We start from the raw sequence: 17,501 nt of genomic DNA on the forward strand, positions 1-17,501 counted from the left end.
AGCTTCAGCTGTCAGCCATTGGATCTTGTCATGCCTTTGTATGCTAGATTAAAATGACCTCTACTACCAAAAATTTTCTCCCCACGCAGGTAGTTAAAGACTTTGATCAAGTCACCTCATAGCTTTTTCTTTAATAACCTAAACAGGTTGACTTTCTTAAATCTTTCACTTTAATGCAGATTTTCCAAACCTCAAATCATTCTTGTATCTCATTCTGAGCCCTTACTGTTACCTGAAATTGGGCCAGCTAGTAAGCTTAGGGAGGACTAATGACCCACCAGAGTTTGGCAGAAAGCAGCACATTTATTATACTGATAGCTAAGCTCAAAAGAAGTGTGTGTGGGGGGGTCACACTCACACACATACTCACGCTCCCAGGACAGGCACAGCCTGGAAATGTCAGGATCCTTCAAAGTAAGTGTCCCACAGTGCAGCAATGGATGATGTGATGAAGGTAAGTCTTCCTGAGGCACGATGGAATGCAACACAATGAACCACTGGCCAGGCGGTCTAGGCGAAGGGCCTTCACGGGAGGTACAAGCTTGTGAGTGCACTCCTGAGCACATGGCCTCTTCCCCTTTTAAGGACCTGCTCCTCATGTCCTGCGACTAGAGATGATTTAGCCATGTCTGGCTGGTCACACTCCACCTCGGACAGTGTCCATGCATTGGGTGTGTGAGCGCTGCCTAATCAGAGTGTCATGGCCTGCAACTAGAGATGACTTGCCCATGTCTGGTTGCTCACACTCCACCTCGGATAGTGTCCATGCAGCGTCCATGCACTGGGGGTGTGAGCGCTGCCTAATTAGAACCCAGACACCTTGTCTACCTAGGAGCTCTTCTGATCTTCCAGCTGTTCAACCAGATCCCACAAGCATCCCACAAGCATTCCAGGAGGGAGGGGGAAGGGGAAAGCCACTTCACAGGTATTCAAAGAGGGAGAGGAGACAATGGGGTTGGGGGGAAAGTGTAACAGACCTTTTGAGCATACATTTATACATAGCATAGTCAAACATAGCATACAGATCACTGCTACTCCTACAGCACTCCGCCCCTTGATCTATGATCATTACAGTCATTGTATGGCATAGGTAATCTGTTGCAAACAACCCAAACAATCATAACCAGGTGAATATAACTAAAACCATTACAATTGACTAAACACCAGATATAATATAAACACAAATGCAAACAATCACAATTATAATAATTGGGAATACAATAAAACCATCACCATTTCAATAATTGGGTACACTGACAAACAAAATGAGGCCCTAGTTTGATGCTGCAATAGCCATCAAACAATAAAAGTTAACGCTAAACCTTAAAAACACAACAAATAAGATTTGTGGGAGTACCACAGTTGTTATGCAAGGTTAAACTGATTTAGAAGATACATAGTAACAGGGAACTTGGTGAAATTGCAGATACTTAAACAAACATTTAGTTGCTAAAATGTTGCAGAATCCCCTATTACTAATAGTTGTTCTCAAGAGGTCTTGGAAGGGGGGGCGGGGGGGAACAAATCCAAGACCTGAAAGACGGGGCCCTACAATCACGGGCCAAGGTCAAAAATCCAACTAGGGGGTGATAATGCGGGCCAGGCTCTAGACACCAGGAAAGCAAGCACATGCTTGGCGCAGCACATTTGCAGGGGTGGCCTTGCCCAGCCATGTGCTGCCTTGCCCAGCCCCCATGCGACTCTGCCTGTGGTCTGGCCCCAGGCAGGTAGCGCGGAACCCTGTGCCCCCGGGCCAGGCGAGGAGGTAAAGGTGGCCGCATCGCAGCTCTAACAGGTGGGATCCCGCAGCGAGGAGGAGGCGGCTGGAGGGGGGCGGAGGAGGCCGGGCCGAGCCGGGGGAGGGAAGGGGATGAGCCGGAGCCGACTGTGAATCTGTGACAGGCGCAGCTGCTGCTGGCATCGCTGCTGCCTCCCTCTGCCCGGCTTGCTGGGTCACTGTCCGGCTGCCGCACTTCCTCCACGCCTGCCCCGCAGCGGCCCCTCCCAGGGACTTGCCCCCGCCACCCATCCTGACTCCATTCCCACCAGCTGGGCTGGGCAGGGCACAGCGCAGGGCCCGGCCGGGCTTGCTGCCATCTCCAGCTCGGGACAGGGGGTCGGGCACTGCCTCCATCCGGGATGTCGAAGCCCCCACTTCTGCTGCGGAGTAGCCGCCCCGGGGACAGTGAGCTGGGGTGGCAGTTCCGGGACTGGTGCCTCCGCACCTACGGGGACTCAGCCAAAACCAAGACTGTGACCCGGAGCAAGTACCAGTGCATCGCTGAGGTGCTGCAGGGGGGCGCCGGCTCGGGCACCGGCTCCGGTGGGGGGGAGAAAGGCAAGTTCCAGTTCTGGGTCTGGTCCAAGGGCTTCCGGCTGGGAAGCGGCACCCGGGAGGTGGCAAAGGTGGGTCAAGTGGTGTATGTGCCGGTTAGTGCGCTCCGTGGGCTTGGTGTCTGTCTGTCTGTCTTATGTGTGTCCTTCCCTCCCACAGCCAACATCCCCGGGGCCAAGGCACACCACAGGGGAGAGACCCGATGTGGGGCAGGCCCCCCCCAGCATCACACATCCCACCCAGCCAGCCATCCCGGCCCCTGTCCCATCAGCACTAGCTGGCACATCCCATGTGTAAAGGCCAAAAAAAAAAAAAGTGCAGGGGGGGGGGCGCGGCGGCAAAAAAGCTAGAGCCGGCCCTGCTGGGAGCCCATGAACTTGGGGAAGTAGAACCAGGGTGCATAGAGGAAAGTGTGGAATTAACAATACAAGAAAATGTAACTAACAATACAAATGTGTCAATAACAAAAATCAACAAAATGATTATTAGAGAACCTAACAAAAATAAACCGGATGCCTTGGGGACCAAAGTCTTTTGGACAGAGGTGGATGTGATTGATAATTTGGTTGGAGATCGGGGAAGAAGAGAGAGGAAAAGGCATTTACCCTAGTGTAGTATCCTCTCTCTCTCTGGACCCAGTGCTAGCACAGGACACCCACCAGAGACAGACACAGAACACTGAACACAGACTTTGTCGCGACACTATAACCATAGTATTTCTGTAACTTTTCAGCTGATACCAGCTCTTCTGATGTTCCAGTTTGGAGGCTGAAAGATAGAAGCTTAGAAACAAATTAGCACAGTGCTCCCACTGTGGCAGACCCTGCTTGTTTGAGTTGTCTGCGGTGTACCCATTTTCCCTCTGGGGTTTTGTCTATGCCACCCAGGGTTTTTGCTAACTCTATTGCTTGCGTGGGAGCCAACTTGGTCTCTGCCACAGGGTGTCTGGTACTTGGGGATGCCCCGCCTCCTGCAGGTGCAGGCCCATAGTTTCGGACCATCCTCTGGACCACCGCAGTATGGTGTCTGGGGTCCGGCCATCTGGAGTCCGGATCCGGGGGATCCAGATCATACCAGATATCCCTGTCCCAATCATCATATGGTCCCGTGCCCCTTCCGGGCTTTCACTCCAATGGTGGCGGCCCAGGATGACTAAGCCCCCCAGACCCTGTTCTCCTGGGCAGACCCCTCCAGAACCAGATCCTTCAGGTAGGTAACTGTCTGGCTCAGAGCAGCATTTTCTACTTCCGCAGTAGAACCTGCGCCTTCCACATTATCCCGTTCCTTCTCCAACTCATGAAAACTCCCAGGTGGAACTGCCCCTGGCATCCAGGGGTCTGCCCCTTTCTTTTGGAGCCATTCTAACACCCCGGGCAGTGGCGCCGCTCCACAAGGGGTGTGTCTTCTTGCTCGGGCTGCTTTGCCTTTTCCTTCTCCTTGCCTCACAGTGGCATACTTAGCAGCGGCATCCTTTTCTCCCTGCAGTGGGTTGCTAGCCTACCACTTTTTCACGCAGGCTCGAGCTGGACCCACCCAAGAGACCACCTGGGGGCACCAGGGGATTTACACCTAATTCTCTCCCTTTCCCTACACTGGCATACTTAACAGTGGCATCCTTTTCTCCCTGCAGTGGGTTGCTAGCCTACCACTTTTTACAGACTCGAGCCGGACCCACTCAAGAGACTACCGGGGGGGGCACTAAGAGACCCCTACTCTTGGGTCAAATCCTCCACTAAGCTGCCCACATTCTCCACCATTAATGTTACCTGAAATTAGGCCAGCTACTTAGCTTAGGGAGGACTAATGACCCACCAGAATTTGGCAAAAAGCAGCACGTTTATTATACTGATAGCTAAGCTCAAAAGAAGGGTGTGGGGGGGTGTCACACTTACACTCGCATACTCACGCTCCCAGGACAGGCACAGCACTGGAGATGTCAGGATCCTTCAAGGTAAGTGTCCCACAGCACAGCGACGGACGGTGCGATGAAGGTAAGTCTTCCTGAGGCACGATGGAACGCAACGCAATGAACCACTGGCCTGGCAGTCCGGGCGAAGGGCCTTCACAGGAGGTACAAGCTTGTGAGTGCACTCCTGAGCACATGGCCCCTTCCCCTTTTAAGGACCTGCTCCTCATGTCCTGCGACTAGAGATGACTTGGCCGCGTCTGGTTGGTTACACTCCACCTCGGACAGCGTCCATGCACTGTCCATGCACTGGGTGTGTGATCGCTGACTAATTAGAGTCCCAGAAACCTTGTCTACCTAGGAGCTCTTCTGATCTTCTAGCTGTTCAACCAGCCCATTCATCCCACAAGCATTCCAGGAGGGAGGGGGAAAGCCACTTCACAGGTATTCAAAGAGGGAGAGGAGAGAAAATGGGGGGGAAGTGTAGCAGACTTTTTGGGCATACAGGTTATGCATAGCATAGTCATACAGAGCATACAGATCACTGCTGCTCCTACAGTATTACTGTCATAAATATAAAGGGAAGGGTAAACACCTTTAAAATCCCTCCTGGCCAGAGGAAAAACCCTTTCACCTGTAAAGGGTTAAGAAGCTAGGATAACCTCACTGGCACCTGACAAAAATGACCAATGAGGAGACAAGATACTTTCAAAAGCTGGGGAGAAGGAGAAACAAAGCCTCTCTCTCTGTCTGTGTGATGCTTTTGCCGGGGACAGAACAGGAATGGAGTCTTAGAACTTAGTAAGTTAGCTAGATATGTGGTAGATTCTGTTTGTTTAAATGGCTGAGAAAATAAGCTGTGCTGAACGGAATGGATATTCCAGTTTTTGTGTCTTTTTGTAACTTAAAGTTTTGCCTAGAGGGATTCTCTATGTTTTGAATCTGATTACCCGGTAAGGTATTTACCATCCTGATTTTACAGAGGTGATTCTTTTTACTTTCTTCTATTAAAATTCTTCTTTTAAGAAACTGATTGCTTTTTCATTGTTCTTAAGATCCAAGGGTTTGGGTCTGTGTTCACCTATGCAAATTGGTGAGGATTTTTATCAAACCTTCCCCAGGAAAGGGGGGGGTAACGTTTGGGAGGATTTTGGGGGGAAAGACGTTTCCAAACGGACTCTTTCTTAATAAAATAATACCGGTTAGATGTTTAGTGGTGGCAGCGAAAGTCCAAGGGCAAAAGGTAAAATAGTTTGTACCTTGGGGAAGTTTTAAACTAAGCTGGTAAAAGTAAGCTTAGGAGGTTTTCATGCAGGTCCCCACATCTGTACCCTAGCGTTCAGAGTGGGGAAGGAACCTTGACAATTACCAATATCTTATTTTGAAGTGTTGACACGAGAACTGGACACAGTATTCAAGAAATGGTTTCATCGGCATACAGAAGTACTACAACCTTCCTACTCCTATTTGATATTCCCCTGTTTATACATCCCAAGATCACATTAGCCCTCTTAGTTACAGCATTGCCCTGGGAGCTCATGTTCAGTTGATTATCCATCATAGCCCAAAAGTCCTTTTCAGAGTCACTACTTTCCAGGAGACAGTTCCCCATCCTACAAATGTGACCGACCTTCACACACACACAGCCGCCCCAATTTATGACACTGCATTTGTCTGTATTAAAATGTATATTGTTCAGGTAAGCCCAACTTATCATTGGATCCAAATTGCTCTGTAGAACTATCCTAATAATTATTTTTACTGTACTGATTTTTGTGTCATCTGCACACTTTGCCAGGGGTGATTTTATATCTTACATTTGGAAAGAACAGATCCCTGTGGGACTGAACTAGAAACACCCACATTGGATGACGAGTCCCCATTTACAATTACTTTTTGAGTTCACTAAGTTAGTCAATTTTTAATCAATTTATTGAATACAGGCCCTTGGTTCTGGTCTCCTTTTAATTAATGTAATTGAGCCAGATTCTCAGCTGGTGTAAATCTGCCTGGCTCCATTCAGAAGTCACCTGGCTCTATATGTCTTTTGTTAGTGTTGGTATGTGACTGAAGTGAAGTAATGGTCTTTCCAGGGTCCATCACTCTCAAATGGCTATTACTGTATTATTTCATTCTACTTTCTAAATTTCTTATCACATGTATCTCTTAAATAGTTACCTCCCTAGAATGACCAAGGCTATTAGTGATGTCAGGCATTCAATTTTCCTTTAATAACAAATACAAAGTATCCAGAGGTTTAATAAGTCAATATCACTCTATCAGTCACTTCACAACTCAATATATTTTTATATAAAATTTGATGTACATTATCTTAAATTTGTTTAAATATTATTATAAACATAATCTTTAAGAGGATGCAGGTCTGGAGTGACAGTCATTCATTAGTATATTATTAATTTTATTATCCCTGCTCTTTGGTAAAATGTCCTGCATAGAGGCTGGAAACCTTCTTCCACATTCGATTTGTGGTCCCATCAAAACAAAAATAAAATTACAGTTCATATCATTATTGTTTTGTCTCCTATACACTCCAAATCAAATCCTGTGTCAGATTGTCTAGTTTGTTTGGAGAAGTTTTGACATCTCCCATATCACAGTTCATCGTCATCAGATAAGGCATCGAGATAATCTGTATCAACATATAAGAGAAATCCAGAAAACAAACTGTCTGACCAAGTGGGATCTGCAAAGAGACCATTTTGGTCAGTGTAGAAGATCTCAAGCCACACTTCATCTTCTGCCTGAAGATAGATCACCGTGGATCCAGAAGCTACGTCATGGTTTCCTGTGTTAGCGTCAAATGTCTTTATTCGGTATTTCCCATTATGAACCAGCCCAATTGCAAGATGCTTATTTGCTAAGGTGATCTCATAAGAGAAGTAATAAATCCCTGGAAAAGCACATATAAATTTCCCCGTGGAAGGACTGTAATGCTCACCCTCATTGAAAAGGACTTTATTGAATATGATTGGTAATCTTTCTTCTGGGTAGCTCGTGGTGATGCCAACAGAAAAGGCAGATTTCAGCACTATCCTTCCACACTTACAGATCCCTGGTACACCTCGTTCTCCTCGTTCTCCTTTATCTCCCTTAGGCCCAGGTGGTCCAGCGGGACCCACTTCGCCTTTGGCACCAACCAATCCTGTAGGTCCTTTTTTACCAGACTGTCCTGGGTCTCCTTTATCTCCAGTTGTTCCTAAAGGTCCAGTCTTGCCTCTTAAACCTTGAAAAACATTTTATATTGGTTAATTATTACATACACAATCTCTTTTGTAGGTGGCAAAGCAAATGATTCCATGAGCTCCTGGATATGTTTGAACAAAATTAAATATATAATTAAACTGGTTTGGTGTAATCCTTGTCAGATTTTCAAAAACACCCCACACTTAGAACGGAATTTGAGATTTAAAAAACATGTCTATTTTTGTTTTTGTGTGCACTGACAATGCATAAAATTCATCACATGTCAAACAAGGGTGAGACGTTATATTAATACTAAGGACCTTAATCTGGCATTTATTTATTTAAAGGTAAAACTCCATTTATTCTTAATGGAAGTTCTGTGTGCAGAACAATGACAGGATATAGCCATAAGAGCTTGAAAATTCTATTAGTAAGTTATGTCACTATTGACAAGAAATAGCTTATATTTTTTAGACTGGAAATTCTTTAAAACTTCCAGTTACTGTATGGCAGAGGTCCCGGCGTGCCCCCAGCAGGGAGTGGAGGAACATCTGAGATGGCATGGCGGGACCCAGGCCAGCCCCCACGAGATGGGAGGAAGGAGGGAGCACCACCCAGCCTCCTCCCCGCCTCCAACTCTGTTCTGGTCCCATCTCCAGACACATTGATGGCTCCTGGCCTGGTGCCCAGTCCAGTCCTCAGCATGGCTCTGCTCCCAGCCCCATTCCAGCCCACAGCCTAGGCTGTTGGCCACGGCTCCATTCCTGGCCCGGGGCTGAGGCTGGGGGCCAGGCCAGGAGCAGAGCTGCATCTGGCCATGGGCCCGGCTGCCGGCCCTCACCATAGCCTGGCTGCAGCTCTACTCCAGCCTCTCCCACCCTGTCCCCAAGCCACGGCTCCCCTCCTGGCTCTGGGGTGGGTATGGGGGGTGTGACCCTCAAAAGTCTGGGGACCGCTGCTATATGGCATAGACATTTGACAACCAAAGTATTAAACAGTACCTCTCAACTGAACTCAATCTATTAAACTGTACTTTTCTTATGTCTATATAATATTATACGTATTATACTATAATAGTTACCTATGTTTTCAAAGATGCCAGAAGGGACCACTGCGATCATCTATTCTGACCCCCTGTATAGCACAGGCCATAAAAAAAACCAAATTCCTAGAACAGATCTTTTAGAAAAACATCCAATTTTGATTTAAAAATTGTCAGTGAGGAAGAATCCACCACAACCCTTGGTATATTGTTCCAATGGTTAATTACTTTCATTGTTAAAGTGTTATGCCTTATTTCCAGTCTGAATTTATCTAGCTTCAACTTCCAGCCATTGGATCATGTTATACCTTTTTCTGCTAGATTGAAGAGCTCATTATCAAATATTTGTTTCCCATGTAGATACTTAGAGTCTGTAATCAAGTCATCCCTTAACCTTCTGTTAAGCAAATAGATTGGGCTACAGAGTCTATCGCTATAAGGGATGTTTTTTAACCCTTTAATCCTGGTGACTCTTTGCACCAGAATTTATCAGCATCCTTCTTGAATTGTGGGCATCAGAACTGGACACAGTATTCCAACAGCACTTACACCAGGGTCAAATATCGAGATAAAAATAACCTCTCTACTTCTACTCGAGAGTCTCCTATTTATGCATTCCACTATCGCATTAGCCCTTTTGGAAACAGCACCTCAGTGAGAGCTCATGTTCAACTGATTTTCCACCATGACCCCCCAAATCTTTTTTAGAGTCACTGCTTCCCAGGACAGAGTTCTCCATCCTGCAAGAATGGTCTACATTCTTTGTTACTAGATTTACATTTAGCCATATTAAAAATACATATTGTTTGCTTGCACCCAGCTTACTAAATGATCTAGATCACTCTATATCAGTGACCTGTCCTCTTTCTTGTTTACCATTCCCTCAACTTGTGTCACTGCAAACTTTATCAGTGATGATTTTGTTTTCGTCTAGAACATTGACAAAAATATTAAATAGTGTAAGGCCAAGAACCAATCCCTTCAGGACCCCATTAGAAACACATCTGCTCATTGATGAATTTTTAATCCATTTAATGTGTGTCTCGTTAATTTTATATTGTTCCATTTTTTAAAATCAAAATCTCATGAGGGATGTCTCCAAAACAAAGGATGACCTTATGTAACAAATAAGAAGCAATACCACCACAAATGTGGTGAGATTTTATATCAAAATTTAAAAAACAAATATTGAAAAATGATTTAAAGCAACAAGAAAAGGGGTAATGGTGGGACAAGGTTTGGAGTGATTCAGTAATAAAGAAAATTGTACATTAATATTGACCATGTCCTTTGGCTGACCAGGGATGTTTTAGAAACAAATAGGGTAGGAAGTTTTTAAAAGGGTGCATGCATTTTGAGGAACATGAATTACACATAATAATTTACTATTTGTAACTATGAAAACTTTTTTTTTCTCACACACACACACACACTCTCTCTCCTTTCCTCTTATCTTCCACACATTGTTTGCCCCTATTACTTATTGTGTTGTGTGTTCATTTAGGCCCGGATCTTGCAAACAGTCCATCCACATGAGTAACTTTATACAGGTGAGTAGACCCCCCAAAATTAAACATGTTAAGGTCTGGAAGTACTTAATTAGGGCACACACACACAAAAAACCCAGAATATCTAATGTGTCTTTAACATTCAGTTTAATCTAATCTGGAACTACAAAACTATGATACGCTAATCTTAATTGAATGGTTATTAAATGGTATCATTTCAGGATGAAGTTAATGTCGCTTGGGTGCACTATTTATTTTCTTAACTTGTTTGGATTTCTTTTAAGTTTCACCTTAAGTCTGAATTTCCTGTGCTTATAATTGTTTTTGGGATAATTACAACATCTGTAATGTTTTAACTTTAAGTTACTGATAGATAATCTCAACCTTAACATTTTTAATTTTTTTTCAGCTAAATGAATAATAAATTGTAAATTATAATAAATAATAATAATGAAGTTTCACCCTGGAGATTCAGTGTTCTTGTTTTATGAGTTTAAATCTGATATAAGTTGTCATTTTTTGTTACATACATACATAACTGTATCTTACATTTATATGTGCTAGTATTTTATACTCAGGAAGTCACTGATAAATAAAATTTAAAAAAATACAGTAAGTTCCAGGAGAAGATCCTGGTTGTTGGTTTCTTTGTTTTGTTTTTTTCCATTAGTTAGCACAAATATTCAATACCTGCATTCCCTTTTTCACCCCTTTCTCCTTTCCTGCCATCTCTACCATCTCTTCCTGGAAGACCAATACGCCCATGGGGCCCTGGTGATCCAATAGCTCCAGGGAGACCTGCAGGGCCCGGCAAACCAGGAATGCTACAAATATATCTCGTGTAGTAATTTTCTCCTTTGAGCTGGTTGTGAAGAGATTGTCCGCTTGTATAGATGGCAAAACTTGTAATGTAAAGCAATGCAAACATCCTTGGCTCTGGAAAAAATACATATGTACAGACCATGAATGCATATCTTGTCATTAAAGCCTTCAGATGGTTTTGATTTAGACTATAGGCATATATACTTCACACTTTTAAAATCCTAAACATAATATGGATTGAGCCAATACAGGGCAGCACACTGAACTAGCAATGCTGTAGTGGCCCCACCAGTTTCTGAAGAATTTAAAGATTTCATTTAATTTTCAAGCCTTCTTTATGTAAAGAAAAATCTTCCACATCTGAATGATGCAGTGTGTCACACTGAGACTACAGACAGATAAAAACAATATCCTTAAAAGAGGTGTGAAGTTAGTTAAGAAAATGGGAATTTAACTCTGAATCCTCATGTTTACAGTACAGTTAACTATTTCACTGTGGTAACTGAGGAAGAATCAGCCAGCTACTCTGGGATTGTGAGTCAAGTCTGAATAGAATAGACTGTTCACACTTTTCTCCAGTCTGCTTCTGAATGGGATACAAACTGATCTACATTGCATAGTCTCCCAACATGCTTTCACAAGAGTATTCTGGTTTTTATTAGTTGTCGGTCTTCATGATTAAATAATCAGAGATTTTTAAATTTGTGCCTTTTGGTTTTATAATATACCATATGATGAAAGAAGAAACAGCTTACAATAGTAACCTGCTGCCAAGAACTTGCAGTTCCTTACATACAACAATGTCCTAAATCAGTGTTACCCACGATTGACTGGCCTGAAACTAGTGTGAGTTGTGATTCTGGAAATAGAGTTGTATTTTTTCTATTTCAGTGTCCAGATCAGAGTATTTATGTGGAATTATCCATCTCTGCAGTGCTAATTTATAGCTTATAAGAAAATCACAGTTTCTGGCAAAAAAAGGAAATGGAATGACGGAATCAAAGAAATCCATTTATATGCTATCTATGGCTTTATTATAATGAAACACTCAGGCAAATTGCACAAAGAATCAGACTACTTCCCCAGAGAATCCACATCTCACTCACTTCTCTCCACAATATCTAGGCACCCTATTGGTCATACTAGTTCGTCATGTGATAATTTATTTGTAAAACCAGAGCCATTTACAGTCCTTTATAATTCATGAGTTTCCATTTGGTGTATAGCAGGCCCGTATCAGCTCCTTTGGGAAAAAAACTTTTTCACTGAGTCACCAGATAAATACAAATTTTACTATGCATCTTAGTTATTTTACCAAATATAAATGAAATGGAATGGCAATGGAGAGAGAGAGAGAGAGAGAATATGGTCAGGTGGTAGTGGAGACTGACAAAAGAACCAAATACAATGTTTTTTGAGCAAAAGAGAAATGCTCCAGATCCTTTAGGGCTATTGTGTCACTTGATTGTCATACACAATCCCGTACCAAAAATGGCAAGGAGACTGTACTAATAACTTTATTGAAATTTGATAGGCACCTACAGTATGGGTCAGCCATTGCAGACACAATTGATCTCTAACAATTGGGTTAAGAGATAGGTGCTTATTGCAAGAGCAATAAGGGACAACTGCTGATGGTAGTTAGCAACCAACACTTGAGACTTTGGATGAAATTTTGTTCTGATTTCTACCACTTGCAGCCCTACTGAAGTTACCAGAACCATACAGGGTCTAAATCAGGGAAGAATATGACCCTTTGCATTTAAGAGCAAGGTATAAATACGAGCGGGCTTTCTTTTATGTTTGAGAGCAGCTGGATAAAAAGGAACAACTTTGCTTGTCCAATTCCCAGAGCTACATGACCAATGCATCCTCAGCATGTAGAACTAAAGAAGCCCATGAGATGACAGAGTGGCGGCTTTGGGAATGTATGCACAGCATCTCTAGAGGGCGAGGGTAAAAAAAAGCAGCTACGGAATGGCAAATGAGTATTTGGGGACAGCACAAATAAACGTGTGTGTAACGAATTGGCTAGTATGTATGTATGTATGCTACTGCTCTGTACTGGATGGAATCAGAATTGGTTAACTGTGCTTTAGTCCCTTTACTGTTGACAGCTAATAGAGAGACTCACCTTTAGTTTAAGTGATTGGTTCTTGTAATTTTGGAAGGAACACAGGATGACTAGAGTGTTTGATCACAGCTGTTTTACTAGAGTACTAAAATTGGAACTAAATCCGTGAATTATAAGATGCACTTTGCTTTTCATATCTGGTATCCCTCTTCCAAAGAACACATATTTGTTAATAATTTAGATTAGGAAATGATGTCAGTCATCTGTGCCAAATAATTTCTCTTCCATCAAGGAAACAAACTTCAGGAGTCCACTCTTTCTGCATATCTTCGAAGCCAGAACAAGTGTAACGTTTGGGTGGGCTAGAGTTCACTTCATTTCCCGTCTCCAGTACCTTAAACAAAACAAAACAAAACAAAAACAAAACAAAACCAACTCCCACAGAAAGTAGCTAGAGACCCAGAGTTCAGTCTCTAAGGATTTTCCGCAAGGATCGTACAGGGTCAACCTTCCAACATCCAGGTCCCAAAAGGAACTAAAGAAATGAATTTAATTAAATACCTTTATAAAATCTTATGATAAAGAATAATAACCTAATTTTTATAGCATGACATGGCTATTTTATAATCTACAGACATTACCTTCACAGTTATACATAAACATAAATTAAAAAAAACAAATTTAAATCTGAACAGTTCAGTCCCCACAGAAATACAGCGAGAAGAAATTGAAAGTTCCTGAAAGCTTAGGTTTTGTTCATCTAAGTCTCAGGGCTTGGTTACACTTGTGAGTTAGAGCACATTAAAGCAGCCCCAGGCGCCCTAGCTCACTACCTGTCCACACTGGCAAGGCACGTAGAGCGTGCTGACTCCACGGCTAGAGCGCTCCTGGTACTCCACCTTGACGAGAAGATTAACGTTTGTTGCGCCTTGGCTGAAATGCCTGAGCATCAGTGTGAACGAGGTGTTGCATTACTGAGCTCTGATCAGCCTCCGGAAACATCCCATAATCCCCTTAAGTCAAGTGGCCACTCTTGTCATTGTTTTGAACTTGCTGTAGGAATGTGGATATGCCCTTTGAAAGCTCTGTTTCTGACAGCCGGCTGCTTATCTGCTCCGAGACAAGCAACCATTACTGTGAAATGCTGTGTGTGAGAGAGAGGCGGGGGAGGAGGGGAGTCTGCTGCTGTCTGAACTTACAAGGCAGTAAGCTGACATGCTCTTAGCCCCCCAAAAACCCACTCTCTCTCCCCCCACATACACACAACATACTCCCTGTCACACTCCACTCCACCCCCCCCCCCATTTGAAAAACACGTGGCAGCCACTTGCATGCTGGGATAGCTATCACAATGCACTGCTCTCTGTGGTTGTTGCAAGGACTGCTGATGTGGCCACACCAATGCGCCTGTAGCTGTCAGTGTGGACAGACTGCAGCGCTTTCCCTACTGCGCTCTCCGAAGGCTAGTTTAACTCAAAGTGCTCTACATCTGCAAGTGTTGGCATGCCCTCAGTTAGAGTCTTTGATCAACAAATCTACACAGTCTGCTGAGTCTAAAACAACATCTTTCCTCCACTTGCTTGTAGGAATCTCTTCCGCTGCTGAAATCACTGATAGCCAGTCAGCTAACTGATTAAATCTATACACTTAAGTGAGTGATTGGTTAAAGAAAACCCTGTTACAAAAAAATAGAAAACTGAGAATAGCAAAACTGAAATGACTTTTTCCCCATTTCTACATTTAAAGAAAAGTTGGTGATTCAGACTAGTTGAGACAATTTAACTAGAACAGTTTGGCTAAAATCAAGACATTCAAAGCATACAATTAAAATAGCAGTTATTTTTCCCTCCCTATAATTAGCATTGCCCATGCTTCCCTGTTAGAGGGTTAACAATATCACTAACCTGCTGCAAAATGCTTCAGAGTTAGGGACAACAGCCAGCTTCCTGCTCCTGGGCTCAGCTTCTCCCAACTCACCCAGGGTACATAACCTTTTGCAAAGCAGCTGTCCCCACTGCTTGCCCTCATGGAGTCTGACCCCAGCAACAGGGAACCTATTGGAGCATACCCAAAACTACCGCACCCAATTCCAGAAGCTTCTGGATGTGGAGTGCTTAATCTGCCTAGCAACAATGACCTAGACACAGCTCACTCCTACCTCCCCACCGAAAGGGTCTCTTAAAGAGATATCTCCATATTAGGCACATGGGTTACACAAGCACACAGTGTTAATGATAACCCCTTTCATCCCAATGTGGGGTTCGTATACCCCATCATACAGACACAGGAACAGACAAACTGAAGCAAGACTTAGAGATGGACACTCTGGACAAGCATGGTGTATGACCCTGGAAAAATCTAGAGAGGGGGGCTTCTGGGTCTCGTGCTGGCTGAAAAGGGGTTGTAAGGAAAGAAATTCTCTCCTTTTGGCTTTGGTTTCTCCTGCATTTGGAGAAGCAGAACTTTGTACATTCCTAGTAAATAAACAAGACTGTATCAAAGAAAATACCAGACTCGATTGTCAATTTCTACTCTCAACTGGAACACCCTCAGGGTTCCGAACACTGACTATTCGCTCAGGTCAAAAGGGATTAACAGTATTTTACACTACTCACAAATTGTGTCACAAAAATTTTGCATAGGCATCGCTGTTCTACATTATAGAATATGTTGGAATAGAAAGTTGGAGGTTTGCACAGGATGCAGTTGAGGCTTCTGGCAGTTTAGCATTCTAGCTTGCAAGAGGCAGCAGAAGTGTGATGATCTCTATCCATGCACTGACAATTGAACCAGGGACCTCCGCTGCTGAAAGCATGAGACTCTACAGCTATAGGATCCAGACTCCAGAGCTGGGCACTGTAACAGACTTGCATGCTCTATGAATCAGACACAATGGGAAATGTGCAATACACACAGACCAGTAGATTACAGAAGCTCTGCATTTTCTCTTTACTTCCGCCTTGTGTAATAAGGGGAGAGGTGACCTGAAACTTTTTGGATAGAATGAACTTTTGTTTCCCACCCCAATAATGCCCCAATATCCCCAAAGATATCTGCCACTAAAGATAACAGATAGGCACAGTAGGTAAATCTTTCTGAGAAAGTGATCCGTAATGGCAGTTAACAATGCTGACATTTAAACTCTCATCCCATGCTTCAGTACACTTTTTTTTTTAAAAGAATGAAAGTGTATTCTGCAGCCAGATTCTGTGACTGTGTGTCCAATTCCATGGCCATGGACACATGGAAAACATGGGACATAAAATCAATTTGCCCATGGTTTCACTGTGCGTGGTTTGAGGAGCATCAAGGTGGGGTTCATTTTAGTTTTCAGTCTGACTCCAAACAATCTGGCTCTTTCTGGTCCCAGCTATTTTGCTAAAAGCTGCCCTACAAGCTGTTCTGGATCCCTGCTGTGAGCTAGGCTGACTCTCTATGTTGGCCTGGATAGCCTCGTGTATTTGTAATATTTGGGCCGGCACACATGGACAGTTATTTTACTGCCAACACATACAAAAAATTAAATCATGCTGTCTTTTTGTGCTTTTTTGTTCCTGACACCAAAAAGCTCAGAATCTAGGAAAGTCACTCATGCAATTTGCAGCAGCCTTGTGGGGAAAATGAAAGTGTCTTACAAAAAAGAATGTTCATTATCTAACACTAGAAAACTCATGACACAAGTATGTGTCTGAAAAGAGCTGCTTCTGAAGGGTTTCCTTCACCTTTCCGAAAACAGAGATAGTGCAGATCGCCAGAGCAGAGCTCTAGGATGCCCCTCAGTTTGCAGGTTTAATGACATATCTGGGGCCCAGGTTTACAAAGGTGTTTAGGTACCAAAAGATACAGACAGGCACCTAATGGAATTTACAAAAGTGAGTTAGGCAGATAACTCCCATTGCCTTCTTTTACTTCAGACTGGCTTGATCCTTTCAGGTTTCCCATAATCACTTTTCTATACTCTTGCCAGAGTCCATCAGATTGAGGGCCCCTGCACTAGAACATTCTTCCTTACCAAACAAGATACATTTATAATCCTAGCCATAATGTCACAAATGGGGCAGAAGGGGATAATACAGTCAAGGAAAGGGAAGGGGAGCAAGGGAGATAGAGGTAGAGGGCAGGAAAGAGAACATGGCAGAGCCTGAAAGGCATAGGAAGAGACAAAAGACCAAAAGTAATAGAAAATGCATGTGTGTGAGTGTGAGTCACTCACACACAAGGGCTGACTTTCCACTGCTTTACTTCTTGGGCCACAGTACCACACCCGTGCATAACAAGAGCAAATACATGTGTATGTAACCCTTCTGCCCGTCAGAGTTGGGAGCAACAAGGGCCGGGTTCAGTATCTAGGGGTTCCGTTTCAATAACATAATGCAAAACCAGCTCGAGTCCCCACCCAGTGACTTGGGACAATTACATACCATCCCCCTGTGCGCCTCTTAAGAGGCGATACTTCCCCTCTTGCAAGCGCAGAGTCTGAGTGTAGCAAAAGCCTTTTAATAAAGGAGGTAAACAATACGGCATTATGTTGGGGAAACACCACAAACAGGATTCATAACACAAACCATGAGCAAAAGACCCATCCCCAATTAAGTTTGGCACTGTCCTTT

At 43.6% G+C, this 17,501-nt stretch overlaps 1 protein-coding gene across 1 annotated transcript in view; it reads right to left on the reverse strand.

The window, feature by feature from the left end:
• Positions 1-6,524: 6,524 nt before the first annotated feature.
• C1QTNF7 (C1q and TNF related 7) overlaps positions 6,525-17,501 on the reverse strand; it is a 59,644-nt gene continuing 48,667 nt past the window's right edge. The window contains exons 2-4 of the mRNA XM_073340124.1: positions 12,952-13,285; positions 10,686-10,931; positions 6,525-7,485 (exon numbers count right to left, since the gene is read on the reverse strand). Coding sequence (XP_073196225.1) covers positions 6,854-7,485; positions 10,686-10,923 — 870 coding nt within the window. The 5' untranslated portion in view covers positions 10,924-10,931; positions 12,952-13,285 and the 3' untranslated portion in view covers positions 6,525-6,853. The remainder of the gene's footprint in view (positions 7,486-10,685; positions 10,932-12,951; positions 13,286-17,501) is intronic.

This window comes from Lepidochelys kempii, chromosome 4 (genome assembly GCF_965140285.1).
Source record: "Lepidochelys kempii isolate rLepKem1 chromosome 4, rLepKem1.hap1, whole genome shotgun sequence".
Lineage (NCBI taxonomy): Eukaryota > Metazoa > Chordata > Testudines > Cheloniidae > Lepidochelys > Lepidochelys kempii.